At 33.2% G+C, this 19,414-nt stretch overlaps 1 protein-coding gene and 4 non-coding genes across 5 annotated transcripts in view; 4 read left to right on the forward strand and 1 right to left on the reverse strand.

Annotated features, from left to right (window-relative positions):
* The window catches only part of LOC106111829 (dynein heavy chain 5, axonemal-like), a 33,185-nt gene extending 17,091 nt beyond the window's left edge, over window positions 1-16,094 (reverse strand). Inside the window, exons 1-13 of the mRNA XM_013293989.1 lie at window positions 15,999-16,094; window positions 15,502-15,639; window positions 14,998-15,266; window positions 14,821-14,918; window positions 14,392-14,552; window positions 13,985-14,101; window positions 13,138-13,419; window positions 9,487-9,811; window positions 9,047-9,270; window positions 8,800-8,947; window positions 8,278-8,459; window positions 7,426-7,629; window positions 6,767-7,040 (exon numbers count right to left, since the gene is read on the reverse strand). Coding sequence (XP_013149443.1) covers window positions 6,767-7,040; window positions 7,426-7,629; window positions 8,278-8,459; window positions 8,800-8,947; window positions 9,047-9,270; window positions 9,487-9,811; window positions 13,138-13,419; window positions 13,985-14,101; window positions 14,392-14,552; window positions 14,821-14,918; window positions 14,998-15,266; window positions 15,502-15,639; window positions 15,999-16,070 — 2,494 coding nt within the window. The 5' untranslated portion in view covers window positions 16,071-16,094. The remainder of the gene's footprint in view (window positions 1-6,766; window positions 7,041-7,425; window positions 7,630-8,277; window positions 8,460-8,799; window positions 8,948-9,046; window positions 9,271-9,486; window positions 9,812-13,137; window positions 13,420-13,984; window positions 14,102-14,391; window positions 14,553-14,820; window positions 14,919-14,997; window positions 15,267-15,501; window positions 15,640-15,998) is intronic.
* Trnad-guc lies at window positions 10,123-10,194 on the forward strand. Its single transcript has one exon. It is a non-coding gene; the product is annotated as a tRNA-Asp (tRNA).
* Trnad-guc lies at window positions 10,816-10,887 on the forward strand. Its single transcript has one exon. It is a non-coding gene; the product is annotated as a tRNA-Asp (tRNA).
* Window positions 12,316-12,387, forward strand: Trnad-guc. Its single transcript has one exon. It is a non-coding gene; the product is annotated as a tRNA-Asp (tRNA).
* Window positions 12,956-13,027, forward strand: Trnad-guc. The gene has a single exon. It is a non-coding gene; the product is annotated as a tRNA-Asp (tRNA).
* Window positions 16,095-19,414: the final 3,320 nt, after the last annotated feature.

Here is a 19,414-nt window from a genome sequence, read left to right on the forward strand (position 1 = left end):
TTCAGGAAAGACGCCTTTGGTTGTTATTGTTAAAGTGCGCATGCTTTATTTCAGAATAACCACGTGGTAAATTCTGTAAGTTTACTGGGACTTCACAAATGTCGTGAAACATTGTTACACATAAGGCTGTGAGTTTCCACTTCTAGAAAACCTGTACTGAAACATATTGTCATATCTCTTATCCTCTTCAATAAAATAGAAGCTTAGAGAAATTCGCCATGTATTAGTCGTCGTTAAAGTGAATTTTGATGTCTGCTGATTGAAAAAACCTTGGGAGGAAAATACAAAGTAACCGATGTAGTTTACATTATTTTTAAAATGATGATGTAATTTGCATTGATAGATTCATTTGCATAACTTAATAATGAAACTTGGACTTAAAAAACAGCCAGTCAGAGACAAATCTAACTATCAAACATTTTGTAAAAATATTTATTGCATTTTAATAAACTTGTTTAAACTAAGGGCAAAATTATATTATTATATTCAAAATGTGGGTGGTGTTTTCCGCATGCGGAAACTTTTATCCGCACCTGTACTAGGTCATCAGAAAACAGTAGTAGGTATGTTTTATTGAATACAAACTCATATTTCATATCGGCCGTATTACCTTCACGGTAACGTTTAAAATGACGGTACTGAAATTCTTTACTTTATTGAACTACGCATGCGTTATTTCAGAACAACCGCGTGGGAAATCCTGAAAGATTGCTGAGACTTCATAGATGTCGAGAGAGATTGTTATACATTGAATATGGCTAACCGTGAGTTTCAACTTCTGAAAAACGTGTACCGAAACATGTTTTCACATTAACTCTAGCGTTCTCATATTTCGTGTTAATCCATTTCCGCAGTTCCCTTAAAAGGGGTACAAATTTCCCATGTTTTTCGAAATTGTGAAGCAACCGGCAACATTTAATGATATAACTATCGTGGATTTTTATCCCTATTATGATTATTCCTATTTCCAACATTTTAATAACGTTTTCTTCAAATCTAACTATCCAACATAAGAAAGGAATCTCGAGATTCCTATTTTTATGCATTGGAATGGTAACTAAACGTCATCGAATAGGATTTTTAAATTTCTTGTTGTAAAATAATTAATTATGCCTTTTTGTTTTTCTTATAAAATAATCAAAACCAAATTGCAACTAACGTTGCGAAGAATATACGGAGTAACAGACGATTAGTAATAATATTTTTTTATTTAATTCCTTTGCCTAACTTAATAATGATTATTGGAATTTAAAAATGAACCATTTGGATACAAAAAAAAATTAAAAATAGTGTAGAAAAATTAAGTTTTTTGATATTTATTACTATTTTGATATTTTTTTTTTAAATTAAACGCATACAGCAAACAACCACGGCAGTGATATTTTCCGCGTGCGGAAACTTTCATCCGCAGCTGTACTAGGTCATCAGAAAATGTTAGTTGGCTCTGCTGAATACGATTTCAAACTTTATAATATGCTGTATTACTTTTAAAATAAAGGTTAAAATTACCGTAGGTACTCAGCCTTTCTTTGAAGTTCGCATTGGTTTTTCAGGATGACCACGTGATAAATCCTGAAAGATTACTAGGACCTCAAGGGTGTTTAGAAGGTTTTTTGTATAAAACATGAGACCAACCATGAGTTTCCACTTCCGAAATACCTGTACCCAAACATTTTATACATTTTTCCTAAATTCTTCTATTCTTATTCCCTGCAGCATCCTCTTGTACTCAACGAAATTGCCTAACTATGCAATTTTCTTGAGGAATATTATTTTTATAAAATGCGATATAATTGAATGGCATACTATTAATTATGCAATTAATTAATTTGAAATCTCTGTATCGACGGTCTTTTATTATTACGTCATCATCATCATCATCATCAACAATTTCACATTCCAGTAAATGGTAAAATACGTAATTTTCAGTTCATATTTGCATAATCTTCAAATATATTAACAGTTTAGATTTAATAAAAAATGAAATGGTATAAGTATTTAAAAACAAAGCACAATTAAAGGCAGTTTCGTCAGTTAAGTTAGCGCAACCGCCCGCCTTCCCCGCAATTGTCCTTGCGTTTGCTACTTTTTGCTTGTTTTCATGATCAAGACCCTTAGTAACATATAAAATTTTATACTTAAAAGAAAGACATTTAAACCTATTTGTATTCTTTAAATTATTTCAAAGCCCATAATAGTTTAAGAGATATTACGATTTTAAAAATGGACAACGGCCTTTTGATGGAAAGTCAATGACTGAAGAAATTTTAAATAAGTTTTAAGTCATAAGCAACCCTAGAATTGTATGAGTGAGAGTACTATGTAAGTACTAAGGCACCAGAGTTTACAGGTAGCCATCCATGACTATGTCCGTCCCTTTCATTCTTACGAAAATATCATGAACAGTTACCAGAGGCGGGGATACTGAAAAGTTTACCTGACGCCCTAGCACGAAATATTTGATGAAAGTATTTCTATCCACATTGACATAGTAGACTTAAAGTCACTATGAAACTTGCGCGCACAAACATGATTTCGACGTACAGTGAACTATACTTAGACACCTTTACGCCCGTTAGAGCACTGCACAACTTCCATACAAATATGTCGATGTCGATATGAATACATTCTTTCAAATATTTTCTGCTTGTGCCTCAGAATAGTATTACAATTCAGCATTATTCTATCTCCTTCTTTCGCATTATAACGTACCAATCGGCATGTCTGAAAGACCACGCCCAAGGCGGGGCCAGTCATGAAACTAACTCGTAAAGGTATGTCAATTTATCAAAACTATGTCATCCACAACTAATTTACCAAGTAAAAATTACTTCGGTGAAACTTATTTTTCTTTAGGTCGATTAAAACTTCGTTAGTTCATCGAAAAAGGGTTTTATTTCCATAGATTTAAGACTTCGATTCAAACGTCCACTTGGAGGGAAAATAAATTATCATGCCACCATTATTCTTTTGTCTTTATTTCATTTATATTAAGTACGTATGTACATAATACATATGTCCAAGTCTTGATAAAACAAATTAAGGATTTTTTATTGGTCTTCTCTTAAGGTTCTCTCTCTAATCTTAAGGGTTTATACGATTGAATTTAATTACACTAAATAGTAAACCGAATCAACTCCATTACGCCAGACTAGCCGTTGCTTGCGTCTTCATTAGGATGAATTTAAAAGAAAAACAAACCGTGTCGGAGATTACCCGGAATAATCTCCGAAACAGCAGATTGTCTGTGGGCTAAATATTGCATAGAAGATGATGTTGTTAGTACGCATGCGCCTTTCAGGAGGAACACGTCAAGTCTCCTGAAAGATTACTAGGCCAACATGTATGCTGAGAAGATGATTTTTAGACTGAAAACTTGGACAGTGAAACTGGTGTGACAGGACGTGGCCAAACAGAGAGGTGGTTACTAGCTATTGCTTGCTACTTCCTCAGGGTGAAATTTAAACAGTAGCCTTTCACACTACCACAAAGATAAACTATTTTCTATGAAAAGTCTCGTCCAAATCGGTTGTTATTTCGGAGATTATCCTGAAGAAACGTGAACTTGTGAGACAGACGATAATTAAAAAATTGGTGTTTAAATATCTTTTATAAACTCGTATTCAATAGCTATGTATATAGAGATATTCTATGTAGAAAGAGCCAGATTGTCGATTTATTATTTAGGAGAGGTTGTTGTTAGTACGCATGCGCCTTTCAGGGCGACCACGTGGAGTCTCCTGAAAGATTACTCGGATGACATGTATGCTGAGATGGTGCTTTTTTGACAGAAAACATGGACGGTGAAACTGGTCTGACAGGACTGTGCCTAACAGAGAGGCAGTTCCTTTCTTTATTTATTACTTAACTATCAATTTTACTAACATATTTGTAATATGAGGTATTTCATCTATTTACGTTATCTAACTACTCATTTGTTATATTTATCTAACAATGACTTCCATATAATATCTTTAATATTAATTTGTTTTCTTCATGACTTACATCTATCATGGATCATTGTTTTTTAATTTGTTACTGGCTGTTGCACGCAAGTTCCTCGTTATGTGATTGAAAAAGTAGCCTATGTTACTACCGTATAGTTAAACTACTTTCAATGAAGTCTCGTAATAATAAGTTCAGCTGTTTTGGAAATTACCCGGAACAAACGCGGACTTATTGATAGACAGGTGATAATTAAAATGGTTTTAAAAATGCTTTTTTGGTATTCGATTCAATAACTCGACAGTCGTCACATTTTGTGAGGGGCATTATTTTATAGAAGAGCATGTTAGTACGCATGCGCCTTTCAGGACGTCCACGTGGAGTCTCCTGAAAGATTACTAGAATAACATGTACGCTGAGAAGATGGTTTTTATACTGAAATCTTGGACATTGAAACTGATGTGTCAGGACTGCGCTAAACGGAGAGGTGGTTCCGTGTAATTTAATTTGTTACTAGCATTGCTCGCAACTTCCTCAGCATGGATTTAAAAAAGCCTATCTCACTACCACTAAAATTTTCTTTTCAAACTTTGTTCAAACTACTTTCTATGAAAAGTCTGTTTAAAACCAGTTTAGCTGTATCGGAGATTATCCGAAAGAAGCGCGGCCTCGTGGATAGACAGTATAAAAGGGAAAAAGAGTTTTTGAAGTATCTTATTTATATTCATTAGCTATATACTTATATATATATCATAGAGAACCGGATTATCATCCTATATATCATAGAGAGCCTGATTGTCTAAGGTATAATAATTTTATAGACCATGTTGTTAGTACGCATGCGCCTTTCAGGACAACCACGTGGAGTCTCCTGAAAGATTACTAGGATAACATGTACGCTGAGATGGTTTTTAACCTAAAAATTTAGACCGTAAGACTGGTGTGACAGGACCGTGCTAAACAGAGAGTAGGTTCCATGTATCATTATTTGTTACTAGCTATTGTTCGATACTTCCTCAGGGTGGAATTTAAAATGTAGCCTATCTTACTACCGCAAATAAACTACTTTCAATGAAGAGTCTCGAAATAATAAGTTCAGCTGGTTTGGAAATTATCAGGAACAAACGCGGTCATGTACGATAGACATATGACAATTAAAAATGGTTTTAAAATGTTATTTCTGCATTCGGTTGAATAACTCGGTAGACAAATAGTCACATTTTGTGAGGGCTATTATTTTATAGACCATGTTGTTAGTACGCATGCGTCTTTCAGGACACCACGTGGAGTCTCCTGAAAAATTACTAGGACATCATGTATAATGAGAAGAAGATTTTTAGACTGAAAACTTGGACTACGCTAAACTGAAAAATTGAAAAAACGGTTTTTGAAACATATTTTTTATTTTCAATAACTATTGAAAAATAATTGGTTTTTGACGGATTAAAGTTACCGGCCATTGATAATTTTGAGTACTAGCTGAATGTGCATCGGGCATGATAGATGTCAAAGGGACGATCGAATGACTCATGACTGTTGTCATTGAATGGGTGAAATGATGAGCTTTGTTATTACAAAAACAATCGGTTAATCTCTGTAAATGTTTGTAATCCGATTAGATTGTGTTGTGCAGTTTCAATTTAAGGTAGTTGTCAACTAAGGATGGTGTTTCTGATGTTAACCGATTGTTATTTCATTATTTCAGATATGTGGGCATGTGCCACAATGATTATCTGCCACTGGAATTGAATTCTACAAACTGCTCGACACTCCGAAAACTATATACACAGAAATCCAGATTGTTTAAAAGTTAAATATTTCGGAGAAGTTGTTGTTGTTAGTACGCATGCGCCTTTCAGTGCGTCCACGTGAAGGCTCATGAAAAATTACTAGGACCACATGTATGCTGAAATGGTTTAGAGACTGAAAATTTTGACAGTAAGACTGATTGACATGACCGTGCTAAACAGAGAGGTGATTCATATATTATCATTAATTTCTAGCAATTGTTCGATACTTCCTCAGGGTGGAATTTAAAAAGTAGCGTATCTTACTACGACAAAGATAAACTACTTTCTTTAAAATGTCTCGTTGAAAGCGGTTCAGCAATTTCGAAGATTATCTTGAACACACAGGGGACTTGTATATTAGATAGATGATAATTAAAAACGGTTTTTGAAAATATATTTTTAGATTTGATTGAATAACTCTATAGACAGACTGTCAAAATTTATGAGGGGTGTTATTTTATAGATCATGTTGTCAGTACGCATGCGCCTTTCAGGACGACCACGTGGAGTCTCCTGAAAAATGACTAGGACAACATAACAGCTGAGAAGGTGGTTTTTAGTCTGAAAAACCGGATAGCAAAAAGGGTGTATTTGAACTAGCCTAGTTTACTATAATTCTCTCGATTACTTTAACATTTAGCACGTGTGGATTTTGTTTTGTTGTGTTTCGTTCTTTGGTTATGGCTTTTTAATTTGTCATATTTAGTTTATTTATGTTGTTATAGCTTAATTAGTATTAGTATGTAATACACGAAACAGTATTAAAGTAAGAAAGATATTCAAACCGCGATTTTTTCGGGTTTAAGAGTAGAAGCAAATCTAACAAATTGGATATGTATATTTCAATGAGAATTTTTTTGTCTTTAAAATGATTTGATTCTTGAATTAATTTGATTAAACCTTTGTATTTTTATTTTCCCATAATGCTTGTGAAAAAATGAAAAGAGAACACATATAATACAATTAAGAAAATAAATGCAATAATTTTTATAACAACATTACGCTTAAATTTAAAATATACTATCACTTACCTGGTAAATTCACTAGGGAAACTTCCTGCATACCGGCGAGCACATAAATAATTCTATTCGAGTATATATCATGCACCCTCGTCACCAACACATCGAAACTTTTGATGGCAGAGTTTGCGCGGTCAATGAACTGTTTCCAATCCTCACTCGTCCAGGTAACTGTCTTCAGCCCTGGTAGTAGAAGCGAGGAAAGTCGGACCACTTGAGGTAGAAAGAGTGGTCTCACTTCTAACTTAACACGTCGCAGCGTAGCAAGATAATCTTCTAGCAGAAACTGTTAATGAAAATGAAAATTTAAAATGTTCAAGTAGTATTTACTGACTACATATTACTTTAATGGTAGAAAAAACACTATATTAGTATTAATAGGGACTTGCTTTATTATTATCAATTAAAACAAAAATTGATAAGTAAGGAAAGGTGTAGTTACTATGTATTAATATTGTAATAATCGAAGGAAAACATCGTGAGGAAACCTGCACATATCGGCGAAGAAAATTAAAACATAGGTGGGAAGTCAACCAACCCGCACTTGGCCAGCGTGGTTGACTATGGCCTAGTCACCCCTTATTAGGGTAGGCTTCGAGCCCCTCGGTGAGGACATGTACTGAGCTAGTGATGTGTATACTGTAATACTGATATTGTTTTAAAACACAAACCTGCAAAGAATCATTGACGATTGTAAAGTAGTTCTTTTTGGCATAAAGAGAGTGGCACACGATGGGCAAGTCTATGTCCATTTTGACAAGGCAGTCTGACTCTCTTATCAAAAGTTTGATAGTGTGGTCTAAATTGACCGCTATACGACCAGACTCGTCAATTTTTAATAACGTATTATTGAGACTTTCGTCAACATCGCATAACTGAAAAAAATAAAACGAGTTTCTACATTCTAAAAATATTTTGTTATGAAATTTTCGTTTCAGTAAATACTTTAACTGTAAAGTACAACTGAAACTTTGTCTACACATCCACAATTGATGTTCGACGCTTCAATTAAAACTGTCAGAAAACCCGAGCAAATCAACCGTTGTTACAAACGATGCACTATACAACATTAAAGTTTGCGAGACTCTTTGCAACTCATAAATTCCTAGTACACGAATAGTAGCGATAGTTGGTATATTATTATCGATAGTATCACTATGTTGAGACCACCCCGGACTATCTCCTCCACCCATCCCACTACGCGTCGGCGAACCTTGATTGCTTTAATCAATAAAATGTTCGTACGTAATACGTGACGTAGCACTAGTCTCCTGAAGCTTATGTGCTCCTTGTAACTCGTACCAAACTTTATCAATACTTTGGTACCTCAGACCCATTTCCACACATGCGCACCTGTATGATTAATTCTTGATGGCCGTTAGCGGCACTCAAGTTTTCTGTAAGTTACTTATTTTATGACGGATCACCCCATCATTTTAGATCGAGACAGGGCCTCCCTTAGTTATCATCTACTTGACTAAATATTGTACATTTTTATATGACCTCCAACTTTTTAAACTTACGTTCTGGTTCATCCAAACAGCTCGCATAGTATCTTCGTAGTTATGTATGAGCGTGCTCGTGGCCGCGTACTTGCGCATCATGTCGGCGGCTGCGGGCAGCGCGCGCAGCACGGGGTGCGCACACACGTTCTCCACTGTCTCAGTCATGTTGTGCATCAAACAACGCGCCCATTTTATGCGACCTTAGTACATTGATAACGGAAACATGTCATTTACATTTTATACATCAAGTTTTATACGTAGCAAAGTTAACTGAATATAATATAAATGGAATGTTAGGTTTGGTTCTTAAGCAGCGACTAGACTATAAGTAATTTGGCGTTTTAAAAATTGTATTTAATAATGGAAAGTATAAACTAAACGGTCGTTCTGTTTATTTTTTCAAGGATCATAACAGAAAAGGTCCCCATTATCGTATAGTAAAAGCGCTATTAAAACAATTGAACAACAACGTATATTGACTTTCTAAAATCAAGATTTAGCAATTTTAAAATGGAACAATTTCAAAAATTCAATTCACACCTGCTATTGGTGAATAATTTCTTGGTAAAGGCGGGTCATCCTTTTGACGTTTAAACATTTTCATTATTTTGTCGACCTCTTTTTCACAATATTTTAAAACTCTGTCGTACTTTTCGTTCAGTTTTGTTATTAAAATTTTTTGACTGACCTAGAAATTGGAAAAATGTTGGAAAATCGTTAAGCCTGCTGCGGGTATTTTAAATAGCTTTGCCCGCGACTCCGTCCTCGTGAAATTTACAAATATTACCTTCTCAAATCTTGTTAAAAATTTGATCCCTTGTGGCGTTTCCCAGACGCTTGCAAAATTCATTTCGATAGTGTTTCCAATAGATTCTCGTAGTGTGTTAGTTTTTGCCTCGAATGTTTGATAGTCTTTGTCAAATTCATTGTTTCTATAATCTAAATAGTCATACTGACACGTTGTGACCGCTTTTTTAGCCTCTTGGAAAGCGTGCATCGCGTCTTCTAAATCTAAAGTGGAAATAATATGTTGACATAGTTTTTAATAAAAACAAATCCGACCGATTAACCAGAGCAACAAATTAAAAAAGCAGTTTGTTAAATAATACTTTTACATATCATATTCGCACATTATTATTATCTTGGTATTTGTAAAATTAATTGGTTTTAAAATGACCAAATTACACTTATCTATTACTTATACCAGGTTAGTTTTTATTAACTTACCTTCACCAAGCAATAATCCCTCCATTCTCTTTTCAAATAAATTATTGTAATCGTCCATCATGTCAAACATTGCTATAATTTTATTTAGCCTCTTGCAGAAAGTATCAAATTTACCAAACACATAGTTTTCGGAGAAGCTAAACTGCTCAACGTTGGGTAGAAAAGGTTGATTCTTCACGCATATGTAAGTATCTCTGTATGTTTTGTTCAAATTGATGCAGTGTAAGAGTTTCTCGCGAACTAACGCACGTTCTTGTGTCCAAATAGTTTCTTTAAAACGACTTGTTATGTACTGCTTACATGTTTCTATCATTTGATTCGTTATCTGTAAAATTATTTTACATAGATTTCATTTTTTGATAATTTACACCTCCAAATAGTACCAATTACAAAACCTAATCAATATTGAAAAACAGTAATATGAAAGTAATAACTAAATAAATAACACGTAATATAAAAGCTCTATTATCATTATTCGATGTTTTCCCTACGCTTCGTTCTATTAGAAAAAGCCCAGTAGCGTTGGCCGTAAGTATACATACAATTTAGGTACTCTTAAGGGATGACGGTTTCAGTTTCAACACGAATATCGATTTTTACTGAATATGAACCAAATTTATAACTTTTCAATCACAATCCTCGGTAGTATAGTGGTTAGTATCCCCGCCTGTCACGCGGGAGGCCGGGGTTCGATTCCCCGCCGGGGAGATCTTTTAATTTTTGCAACTATAATTTAATTACGATGAAAATAACTACTACTTTTTTTATTCTTACTGCCGATAACTAATCTGGTTGCGGCGGTGCCCTCGCCGAGGCGAGCACGACCAAACACTATCTTCTTAAAGTATAGATTTATAGCATAGTTTAAAAATATTTTTCATAATATGTTTATTCTGTCTTTTTATTGCTTATTTGTATTACTTAATTCTATAATAGCATTAAAATTTGTAAGTTTCAAGTTTTGTTTAGAAAGGGGGCTGTACATTTCGGTTATTTCTTTGTTTTAGTACTCCACGATTTCATGCTTATCTTTATATTCCAAGTACTGCTTTTTCCGAAAATTTATATGTAAATTAAATTTGTTGCTACTATTTTTGGGATCTTTTCATTACATTTTTGTCCTGACCATACGATGGTTGGAAATAAAAACTAAATTAGTTTTGAAGTTATGAATCGATTTTTATTGTAAGTAGCTTTGAAATTAATTCAATTTGGACTTTATAGAAACTTAAGAGCCTTCAATGTTAAAAGATGGGCACTTTATTAAACTTCAATATGATTATCGATTTTTACTGGATATGAACCAAATTTATGTCTTATCAATCACAATCCTCGGTAGTATAGTGGTTAGTATCCCCGCCTGTCACGCGGGAGGCCGGGGTTCGATTCCCCGCCGGGGAGACCTTTTGATTTTTTTTATACACAATTTAATTACGATGAATAGACCAACTTGTGTCATACTAATTATTTAAACCAAAAACTATAAGTTCGCAGTACAGTCTACAAATTTAGCAAACATTTAATTTCCCTTTTTAATAATGTTATGTATATTCGATCTTTTTATGCTTTTACTTATTTGATTACTTAATCCTAATATAACTTTTAAATTTTGTTTGTCTTTTCCAAGTTTGAGGACATGTACATTTTTCTGGGTTTCAAGTATTTATTGAAAAAAGGGGCTCTACAAGGTTATGTCAGTATTGTACGGTTTTATTTTTATGTTGAAATTAATTACTAAGTTAATTTCTAAATTCTAAATAAATCTTAAAATTAATTTCTTAATTAAACTTGTTGCTACTATTTTTTTATCTTTGCATTTTATTCTTGTTTGGGCATATGGTTGGCGTTAATTTTCAAATTAAATTAACTTAGAAGCTTTACGTCATTAATTGCTTTTTTGTTGTTGTAGTTTGCCTAAATAAGATAGATTAGTTTGATAAATGACGCATATGATGTATCGAATTAAATTTGTATGGAGGAAATGTCGTACTTAATAGACAGGTCTTGTAGGGACGAAACAAACACGCATAGCGTACAATTATGAACTATCGATACTCGGTATAAATAAACAAACTGAACAACAATTATTATTTAATTATTGACTAATTTGGGGTACAATTTTATTAATAAATATAGTATAGAGAATATAACGATGACGATAATAATAGCAAAATCCTAATCGATTATGTAGAACTGTAGTTGTAATAAACATTGATTAACTCACATTTTTTCTTTTGGTTTTGTAGTCATTATTGATTTGAGAGACAGTGTTTTTTTATTTTAATCCAAAAGTTATAATCTATGAATCTATTGATTCCAACATCTATGAGAGTAAAAATAGAAAATCGAAGAAGTCTCACCTGATTTTACACAACCCATCCCTATTGAATTGTCAAACTAATCTATCTTATTTAGACAAACTATAGTAGATATGAAGTGTTTTTCATTGATTATACTCCGTCTTGTGATAATCGGTTATTTTTTTCTTTTTGTGGTTTTTTAAACCCCTTTTCAGGATGCAACGTTATACACGCATAAGCGCACTTTCGTACTACAATTTCTTTACTGCGTCGTTGAGAGTTTATTCGAAAATTTAAATTTCCCAATAGAACTTCGGTAAGTATAGTATAGTAGTTATGCATTCTGAAAGTTAGGCAGTTAATAGTAGAAATATATAGTTACTTTTGACAACATAGGTTTAATCGTTTTCCATGATTTATCTCTAGCAGCGAAAGTTAGGTTCTTCGAAAAACCGGCGCTTTATGAAACTTCAATACGAGTATCGATTTTTACTGAAAATGAACCAAATTTATGTCTGTTCAATCACAATCCTCGGTAGTATAGTGGTTAGTATCCCCGCCTGTCACGCGGGAGGCCGGGGTTCGATTCCCCGCCGGGGAGACCTTTTGAATTTTTTTACTATGATTTACTATTTTTTAAATCTTAATTACAGATTAGGAATATTCACAATACAGCCAGTAAATATAGTAAACAAAATTTTCTTTGTTTTAAATATTATTATGTTTTCGGTATACTTTTGTGATAATCAAGTAAACACATTATAACTTTTAAATTTTGTTTGTCATTTCCGAGTTTCAGAACATGTATATGTTAGACTTCGAGCGTATATTAAAATGGGGCTGTACATTTTGTTATTTCTTTGTTGTAGCATTCTACAGTTTCATTCTTAAGTTTAAATTCTCAATTCTGTTTTTTTTTCTATTATTAATTTCTAAATTGAACTTGTTTCTACATTTTTGTATATCGTTCTTGATCTGACCATGTATTGGTTGGTGTTAAACGTGGTTGGTATTAACACTAAATTAATTTTAAACTCCTACGTTATAAAGCTCTTTTACCTTGTTAGTTGCATTGGAAAGTAGACGCTCTATACTTCATCACCTTATACATCAATATGATTATCGATTTTTACTGAATATGAACCAAATTTATGTCTGTTCAATCACAATCCTCGGTAGTATAGTGGTTAGTATCCCCGCCTGTCACGCGGGAGGCCGGGGTTCGATTCCCCGCCGGGGAGACCTTTTGATTTTTTCCACGATAACTTTATTTTGATAAAACGTACTATGTACCCCGTGCTCATATATTTTTTATTTCTAATAAAGTAAACTTATCTAAAATATAACTTACTTTGACCATCAATGATGATATTCTTTCTGAGGTATTGTAAAATTGTGAGACGCTGTGTATTAGTCGGACGGTTTGTAACAGGCTGAGTATCGAGTCGTTAATCTTGACAGGATCATCTAGATAAAGGGAATGACAACATTTTTCCATTGCTTGAATAAATTTTGCATTATCCTTCGCTTCGTTGTAGCAAAATGTTATTTTATGATCTGTATCACGCCAAAGTTTAATTGATCTTGAATTAGCCAGTTGCAAACATGTCAGGGTTAGTTGAACTTCATTATCCTATTTGGAAATGATTATTATTAAACGATATGATTAAAAATAAGGAATTTGTAATAGAAATGAAACGATAGCTAAATGAATATTATAAGACTTTTACATGAATGAACGACATCTCGTTACGGTCTACGATGGCTACACCGCGTAGAGGACTACGAAGCGTAGCACTGCTACGCGGTGTAGCCATCGTGATACAGAGGTCGTTGTTTTCAAATCGGGAATCCAACACAATTTTATTATGATATTGATTTAAGTGTAGTAAATGTAAATTTTCACGTATAGGTGATTTAATGGAAGGGCAATATTTGAATCAGCGTTTTAAAATTTCCTTTCCTGAATACATATATCTAAATAAAAGAAGTAATTGACTAACTGTTATATTAAATCACATTCTAACCTACGTAAGGTTAACACATTGCACAGAGATTTCTACAGATGGCAGGAATCATATGAATTCATACCCCAAATATCTAAAGTAGAACATGAAAGTTTTATGTGATTTTTTAATTCAAGCTAACGAAGGCGATAGGAATAGTTATTTTTATGTATTATATACATTGTAACTGACCTGCAAATACGATACCAGCTGTGAAAACTGTGCTCCTCTTTTCTTCCAGTATTCGAGCTCGTCCTGTGGCCCGCTGGAATCTACCTCACGACGTAGCTGTTCGCTCTCGCTGAGTATCTTCAAATATATAATGTAAGATAAAATAATCGTAGCATTAGGTATGTGGGCAAATATAAAATATTGAGAAATTTAAATGATTCTAAGGCAAAGAAACTTTAGTATCTTAAAATGTACGAGTATTGTACCAGTGCAGTTAAAACGTGAAGTATTTTTTGTTGTCTTCTTTATTTTATTTTTTTTCATTTTCATTTAATACCCTAAAATAGATTCCGCATAAGTATTGGAAACCTTAATCTTTAGTCGCTATAGATTTATAAATATTTACAAACAAGTAAAGTTTAAATTACCTCCATAATTTTTTTCACCCATTCGTCAACCCTTTCTTCTAGCATAGTTATTGTGTTAGGATTTTTGGTCATCTCCTTTAGTTCGTTATGATCTTGTAGGTTAGTCATTATAGCTTTCCCATCATCAAATAAATTCACTTGATTGCAAACATCTTCACATACTACAAAAATAATACATCTTTGTAGAAATCATTAGTTACAGTAACACAACACTAGTTTTCACGAGAATCCCACGCAATATGACTTACATTATAAAAACAAGAAAAGATATTATTTACTTCATTAAAATCATTAAACTGAGTATCACTTTAGAAAATAAAAGTTTGGGTTACTTTGATTTACCTTTTAAAGCACTACAAAAAGATCTAAGTCCGGGTAGCAATTGATTCTTCACAATTGGAAATCTAGTTTCATCTTCGTCGCCATCGCTGCTCGGGTGAGCCAGAGCGTTCATATACACGTGCTCCATTACACGTTCTATAGCCGTCACCAAACCTACTTTACCAGCGTTTAAAATCCCACAAAACCTTAAAACCATGACAATAACGTGCTACGAAATCCAATACAAATTTAATGAAACATGTGTGCAATAAACATTTTACTCACAAATCTTTATGAAATCCTTCTTCAGGTAACTGCTTACTGACGTTTATTCTGAACATGTAGATACATATGCCAGTGAACTTTACGTCCCAACCATCGGATAAAAACAATTTCTTCTTGAGTGTGACTTGCGGAGGCGGTAGTTTCGCCTGGCCCTGCTGTCGAGGCTTGCCCTCCACTGGCGGACGCTGTTCAACTTCTTCCACATCTTGGTAATACCACAGAAGTTTATTTCTCATGTGTGGGAGAAACAGTTGGTTGATATCGTCTAACTGAAATACATTTCATATATTGGCTTTAATATCACAACGGTATGTTCCATAGCAATCATTGCACAGATTTTTTTTTGGAGGATCGACACAATAAAAACTTTTCACAATCGACTATAAACAATCACAGCTAAATATCATTTGCACATATCTATCACACAATCCTTGAGTATTCACTTCGGTAGGCCTTTACTTTACTACCTTGTATATGTTGTATGTCTATGATTATATCTATTACCATGTTTCCTTCGAAAACATGATCCATTATAGCATGTCTTGGCAGCCCCGTCCCGTCGATCAGGAGTTGGAATGTAAACTCCAGACGGGGGTCCATCTCCCCCCTTCTTGCTTTGCGTTCGCATTCTTCTCGTCTTTTCTGGAACACATCAACAGGTTAGGTAGGCTAAATGACACAAAATTAAACGAATTAGTTTTTAATTGCTGATAAACTATAAGTGTTCCTCAGTTATTCTTATCTATGATTTTTGCTTTTAACAGATACAGAGGGGTGGTAATACTGGTGGCACGACAATGAAGATTCGCTGTTTAATTAATTCTGATTAAAATTGTTATTTGTAGATTTATTTTCCATATGATCATTGTGAACAATGTAGAATATACATATCTGTTTTTATAATAAGAAAAATGTATTTTATGTTTGAGGTAAATGTTTGTTAAAAAATATATATTTTTATTATGTAAGGATCACTTTAACTCTCCTTTTTTTAAGCAAACCTGCAGAATGTCCATCACATCTTCTTCTTCCTCTTCTTCACTAGAGCCAGGTTTAATGTTATATACAAACATTGTCAATAATTATATTTGTCTTTATTCAAAATGCAAACAAATGAACAGTTGAATTTTATATATTTTAAACATTCAATTGTTTATCGCTTTAACTGGATGCATTTATTACTTTACTAGTTTACGTTAAGCAAACTTTTATGTTAATACAAATTTCCTGAATGACATGTATCGGTGACAGACTTTGTTAGCATTCTGACTGTTGAGGCGGACTTAAAGGCAACGTTTCTCATGAAACTATTATTGTAATATGCAAATTAAGCGGACAAATTGAAGGTGTCATTAAAATGGAAGGGGATGGTACGGCGTCGCACTTGCTAATACTAATAACAAAGTCGGCACGCAAGCTTTATTAAGTCCACTATACGCAATTATAGCACGGAAGATATTTGCTTAGAACAATGTAAATGGTTGCCATTTGTTCTTTGACATAAAGCACAAAATAACGTTTAGGTAGAATTTTAAAACATTTTATAACTTAGGCTATACTTCGATTTTAATTTGTACCACTTAGTTTTGATGATAGGTATGTTACCGTCGGCCATGTATTGGTACTTATAAATATTTGAAGCAGGAGAGTTAAGTTTTCATTTTACTTTATCTTTGTTATTTACAATTATAGGAAATAAGAAAAATTTGTCTATATCTAAGAAACTGTCCCCATACGGTTTCATCCGCATGGAATTATAAAAACTTTATTTTATTGTTTACATTTGTCAAAATGACATGACATGATAACAAACACATTAGGGTTTTTATCTAAAATATTTACCCCCTAAGTTTAATGGCGTGAAAACATATAGCCTAAAGCGTGACGTGTGTGTAGGGCTTTTTATTAAAAAATAATTATTCAAAAATCTGTAATTATAGACATCTTAGGCAACAAAGAAGTGTGTGTTTAGGCTTTATTATTTTAGTAAAGATAAGAAAATTTTGTATTTTTTTATTTCTCAGATAAAGACAGTATCGGCAACAGGTAACGGTTTATTATTTTCTTTTAATAAAAAAAAAACATGCGCTAGGAAAACTAAATACTTTTTAAATAACCTTTAACATAAAGTTTTCATATTAATGTTTGGTTTTATATAAATTACCAGTAAGTCTATTTTCATTTTTAAATTCATGATCGTTTCTGAGAATAACAACTAATTATATATCAAATAATACTTACAAAATTATTGATAACTCTTCCAAAAACGGTTAGATCCATTTTCTTATTAAAAAAATCACATATAGTCAAAAATTTCTTAGTATGTAATATTCTACAAATTTATCGGAAAGGCTATAAAAATCCGATATATTTGAACAAAGAAGTATGCAGTACGCTCAAATGCGTGCTAAAGAAATCACAAGACTAAACTCAAAGAAAAGCTTCACAGCACGAAAATTGTTCCGAATTTTATGCTCACATGACAAAAGATAAAATCTATCGTGTTCCCACTAGACATAGTGGCATTTATCACGAAACCGTAAAAAACTTTTTGGCTTTTACAACTTATCAAACGCAAATTACTACTTTGCTTTTATAGTCGACACACTTTATTAAAATCTATGTAACGGTGTAAATTTGTAATATCATAAACAATTATTTTAATTTTTTAAGTTCTATTATTTAAAAAAAGCTGTCTTTGGAGAAGGCTTTTACCCTATACGAGGTTAATAATTATTACACAATGTATACATATTATTTTGTACGTTTATAAGTTATATTCTGTATGGAGTTAATAAAGCTAATAAAAAAAACGGTGTAAATATTTGAAATCGCACTATTACGCTAATATTATAAACGAGCTGTTGCCCGAGACTTCGTCCGCGTGGTATTAGCAAACATACGAACTATATAAATAACAAAAAGCTACGTATCCCTCGGGAACCGGACACCTCGGGGATGAAGCTTTTCCCATGTATACTCCACTTTGTTTTACATCTGTGCCAACTTTCAATATGACATGTTGAACCGTTGCAGAATGATCGAGTAAACATTAAAAAACAAAATTAATGAATTCCACAGTAACCGTAACTTATCCCGGGATAAAAAGTAGCCTATGTGTTCTTCCAGACTATGCTCTAAACCTGTGCCAAATTTCATGGAGATCCTTTTAACCGTTTAAGCTACAAACGCTAACAAACATCCATCCATCCATCTAAACTTTCGCATTTATAATATTAGTAAGACATTTATAATATTAGTAAGACATTTATAATATCAGTAAGAAGTAAGATGCGAAAGTTTAGATGAATGTTTGTTAGAGTTTGTAGCCCAAACGGATGAACGGATTTTGATGAAATTTGGTATAGATGTAGAGGATAGTCTGGAAGAACACATAGAATACTTAGAACACATAGAACACTTTTGTTTTTTTTCTTCCACGGGAACAGAATCGCGGGCTAAAGCCAGTATTGTATATAATAATTGAATAAGTTATCATTTTTCGAAAAGGAGTATACATACAAACATGCCGGTTGATCTTGGTAAAGAACTACATGTAAAAAGAAGTAGCCACAGCGCTATTAGAGACAGTAATCTAACTCTGTACCAAACAAGCAGATCCGTTTAGACGTTTTGATATTACATATTATTACGATTAGTAAGAATTAAGATCTCAAATCACTCATTGTTTCAAAATATCAGAATATGTACAAGGTTAAAAGCGTCTAAGAATATAAAATATATGAACCTTTTAAACCTTTAAGGAACATGCAATCACACAATATTATAATGGCAATTTTCTCATACACCATATACCGGCGGGCTAGAACCCACCCCAATTTAAAGACGACTTTAACTACCTTTACCAGAAACTGTGGAAAAGCATTGATGCATGCATTGTTGACTGAAAAATAAGTGCAATAAGGCGAACCGACAACCGGGCAACTAGGTTTTTGTATAACGTAATTTTACCTGAACAACAAGATCCACCATTTCCTCGACTACAACTCGCACTAACACAAAGGCTAAGGAGTCCTCTCAAGATACCAGACACCATTTCCCGAACATGTCAAGTTACTATATCATTTGACTGACTAGAGCTTTATGTCGTGTCAATTCGATATCGCAGCGTGTTCGATTTCGTTTTGTTCCATAAAAAATGTATATAATTTGCAAAACCCGAAAAGATTGCCTAAGGTTGCGTGATAAGCAATGATGGATTTTTATACAGAAACTAGAATACACCTATATGATATCATATAGTTATATTAGGTACGGTTTCGGTGAAATTTTTTGAAAGACTTCCCAAAAGAAGGAGGTACTTAATTCGTCTGTATGTTTTTTTTATTTTTGACCGACTTCCCAAAAGAAGGAGGTATTCAATTCGTCGGTATATTTATTTATTTTTTTTTTTTTT

The sequence above is a fragment of the Papilio polytes genome, unplaced genomic scaffold (assembly GCF_000836215.1).
Source record: "Papilio polytes unplaced genomic scaffold, Ppol_1.0 DF824381.1, whole genome shotgun sequence".
Lineage (NCBI taxonomy): Eukaryota > Metazoa > Arthropoda > Insecta > Lepidoptera > Papilionidae > Papilio > Papilio polytes.